This window comes from Gavialis gangeticus, unplaced genomic scaffold (assembly GCF_001723915.1).
Source record: "Gavialis gangeticus isolate Ggan-Ray unplaced genomic scaffold, GavGan_comp1, whole genome shotgun sequence".
NCBI lineage: Eukaryota > Metazoa > Chordata > Crocodylia > Gavialidae > Gavialis > Gavialis gangeticus.
The window spans coordinates 8,720,121-8,723,398 of NW_017728964.1; the positions used below are offsets into that span (position 1 = coordinate 8,720,121).

General features: G+C 42.1%; 1 protein-coding gene across 1 annotated transcript in view; it reads right to left on the minus strand.

The window, feature by feature from the left end:
• The window catches only part of TBCD (tubulin folding cofactor D), a 281,185-nt gene that overhangs the window by 227,207 nt on the left and 50,700 nt on the right, over positions 1 to 3,278 (minus strand). Inside the window, exons 11-12 of the mRNA XM_019502452.1 lie at positions 2,637 to 2,697; positions 1,150 to 1,224 (exon numbers count right to left, since the gene is read on the minus strand). Coding sequence (XP_019357997.1) covers positions 1,150 to 1,224; positions 2,637 to 2,697 — 136 coding nt within the window. The remainder of the gene's footprint in view (positions 1 to 1,149; positions 1,225 to 2,636; positions 2,698 to 3,278) is intronic.

A 3,278-nucleotide genomic window follows, 5' to 3' on the forward strand; every position in this document is an offset into this window, starting at 1 on the left:
GGGGGGGGGGGGTTGTGTACCCAGGGTCCCCCCATGGCCAAATCACCAAGCTGGGGAGGGTGGGGGGCCCCCCCATTCACTCCCCAGTGGACCTGGAAGTGGAATGGAAGTACTTCCGGTTCACTTCTGGGCTCGCTGCTAAGCACATGAAGGGCCCCACCGCACTCCTGCGGAACACTCCATCCACCCCAGCATTGCAGCGATCATGAGCCGAATCTCCGATTCTCTGAATCAGCATCAAATCTTCAAATTCGGCCGAATCGAAACACAGACAGTGATCCAAATCAACTAATCGAATCCCCGTCCCTGATTCAAGCCGAATATGCATCGAATAAGGCCAGCTTTGCACACCCCTAACTGACATACTATGACACTATTAACAGTCCTTCCACAGCATTACTAACTTGAAAAGTACACGTACAATATTTCACTATTACCTGGAAGCCATACTTATTTTTTTATTTTTATATTTATACACACACACACACACACACACACACATATACACTCTCTTCATTTTTTCTGCTATTTTAAATATTCACCTTTGGAATGAAGGAAAGGAATCGTAACAGTCATATTTTCATATTAGCAAAAATATCACCTTTGCATGTAAAAGAATACATTCCCCCTTTTTTTCATGTTTTAGAATCAATTTTGTGTTAAACATAAATAGCGTGAGCATAGAGCTCCACCAATGCACCATTATTAAGCCTGACCTGCCCATGCCAGAGCATACGTCATAACAAATTTTGCACATATAATTTATGTGGTATGAAAAACTATTTCCTAGAGACTGGGATGGAATCACCAATTCCACTCACAATTTAAATATTAAATATTGATCTCTTCCCATGAAAACGTTGTGCATTAACTGAATGACCGACTGAAACCCAAGATTTTGTTCTGTTTTATTAACTTAGAGCCTAAAATAATGAAGTTCAAATTTTGCATGATTATTAAAGTTCCAATAGCATTTTTCATAAATATAAGCCCATTACAGTTCTATAGTTGCTCTGATCCAATTTCTGCCTGACTGTTGCCATCCCATTCCAGTAGTCATCACATTTCAATTGTAAAATTATATATGTAGAAGGGAAAGCATTTTAATATTCAAGACATTCTTTGTATAAAAATAAAACAGTATTTTACCTAAAGCAGTCCAGTAGAGATCCAACCACATCGTCTGCTAACTCTTTTGGAAGCCGTCCAGTTATTCTACCAATTCTGGAAAAGAAAATAAGAGTAACTCATTGGTATTGTATTCAATGTATAATTACACATTTTCTTTAAATTATTGTAAACTTACCCTAAAATGACTGGATTTAAAGTATCAATAATAATGCATTCTTTCAGTAGTGTTGCATTACAACACAAAGCCAAGCTAAAAGCACAGAAGTACAAAATAGCATAGTTTCATAGTTGGTAGGGTCGGAAGAGACCTGAGCAGATCATCAAGTCTGACCCCCTGCCATGGCAGGAAAGAGTACTGGGGTCAAATGACCCCAGCAAGGTGTTCATCTAACCTCCTCTTAAATACCCCCAGGGTAGGAGCCTGCACCACTTCTCTTGGAAGTTGGTTCCAGATCCTAGCCACCCTGACCATGAAGTAGCGCTTCCTGATATCTAACCTAAACCTACCCTCTGCCAGCTTGTGACCGTTATTCCTGGTCACTCCTGGCGGTGCTCGGGGAAACAGGGACTCCCCCAATGCCTGCTGGTCCTCTCTGACTAGTTTGTAACAGGTCACTAGATCCCCCCTCAGCCTTCTCTTGTGGAGGCTGAACAGGTTCAGGTCCCATAGCCTCTCCTCATAGGGCCTGCCCTGCTGCCCCCGATCATGCGAGTGGCCCTCCTCTGGACCCTCTCCATGTTGTCCACATCCCTCCTGAAGTGCGGCGCCCAGAACTAGACGCAGTACTCCAGCTGCGCCCTAACCAGTGCCGCATAGAGAGGGAGGATCACCTCCTTCGACCTGCTCGAGATGCATCTGTGGATGCACGACAAGGTATGGTTGGCCTTCCTGACTGCCTCCCCACACTGCCGGCCCACGTTCATCTTGGAGTCAATGATGACTCCAAGATCCTTTTCTGCCTCTGTACTGACGAGAAGGGAGTGCCCCAGCCTGTAGGTATGGTGCCGATTGTTCCTCCCCAGGTGCATCACCTTGCACTTGTCAGTGTTGAAGCCCATCCTGTTCTCATCTGCCCACCCCTGTAACCTGCGTAGGTCCAATTGCAGCCTATTCCTCCCTTCTAGCGTGCCCACATTCCCCCACATCTTAGTGTCGTCTGCGAATTTGAACAGGTGCTTTTTACCCCATCATCCAAGTCACTGATGAAGATGCATGCCTTACCAAAAAAAAATTCAAATGGAAAAACATTAGCTAGTTAACAGATGAAGAAATATTACTGCAAAATAACTCAAAAATAAATCCTGCACTGTCATTCCAGTCCCAAACTGGGTTAAAATTCTTTGTGGGAATAGGACAGCCATTATCCCAGAATACTAATCATCATGCTAGCAGTTGATGAGATGGATTTAGTTTAAGCAGAGAAACAGATGCAACTGATTAACCATGGAAAACATTTAACTGTTAAACTACTTTATTAGTATTAAATTAACTGCAAGAAACCTACCCTTTTGCAGCAGACCACCTGACAATGGTGTCTTTGTCTTTCAGTCCAACCAGCAATTGTTCTGTAGAGAATTTTATTTAACACAAAACAGATTACTTTGTGATTTATTTAGTTTTGCAACAAAAACAGAGCATTTTTTCTACAATGCTCGAACTTAATTCCTTATCATAAACACTTTAATTTAAACCAAAACATTTATATCCAAATTTCCTAGGTTTATGATGTAAACAACATTTGAAAACAGAGTAGTAAACAAAGGGTATAAATGTTTTCCAGATAGGCTACAGGCTTGGCATTTTAAATATTAGACTAGATTTAAATAATACTTATATCACTTCTGAAGACCTGGCTGAGTGAAAGCTTCTGCCAGGGAGACCATAAAGCAGTCAGCACACAATAAACAGTTGCAAGCAGAGAAGACTATCTGCCCCGTTGTGCAGAGGATTAGGCAAGCTTTCTGAGAATCCAGCATTGTGTTTTGTTAGACGTATCTTATGGAACTCAAAGAAATATGCAGAATCAAGACATCCCTGTAGCTTATATTACAACTTTACATGCGAGAATTTTAAATGGTGGCAACCATTGGGGCTACCTATGCCACACATAGTTTCATAGTTTCTAGGGTAGGAAGGGACCTGAGCA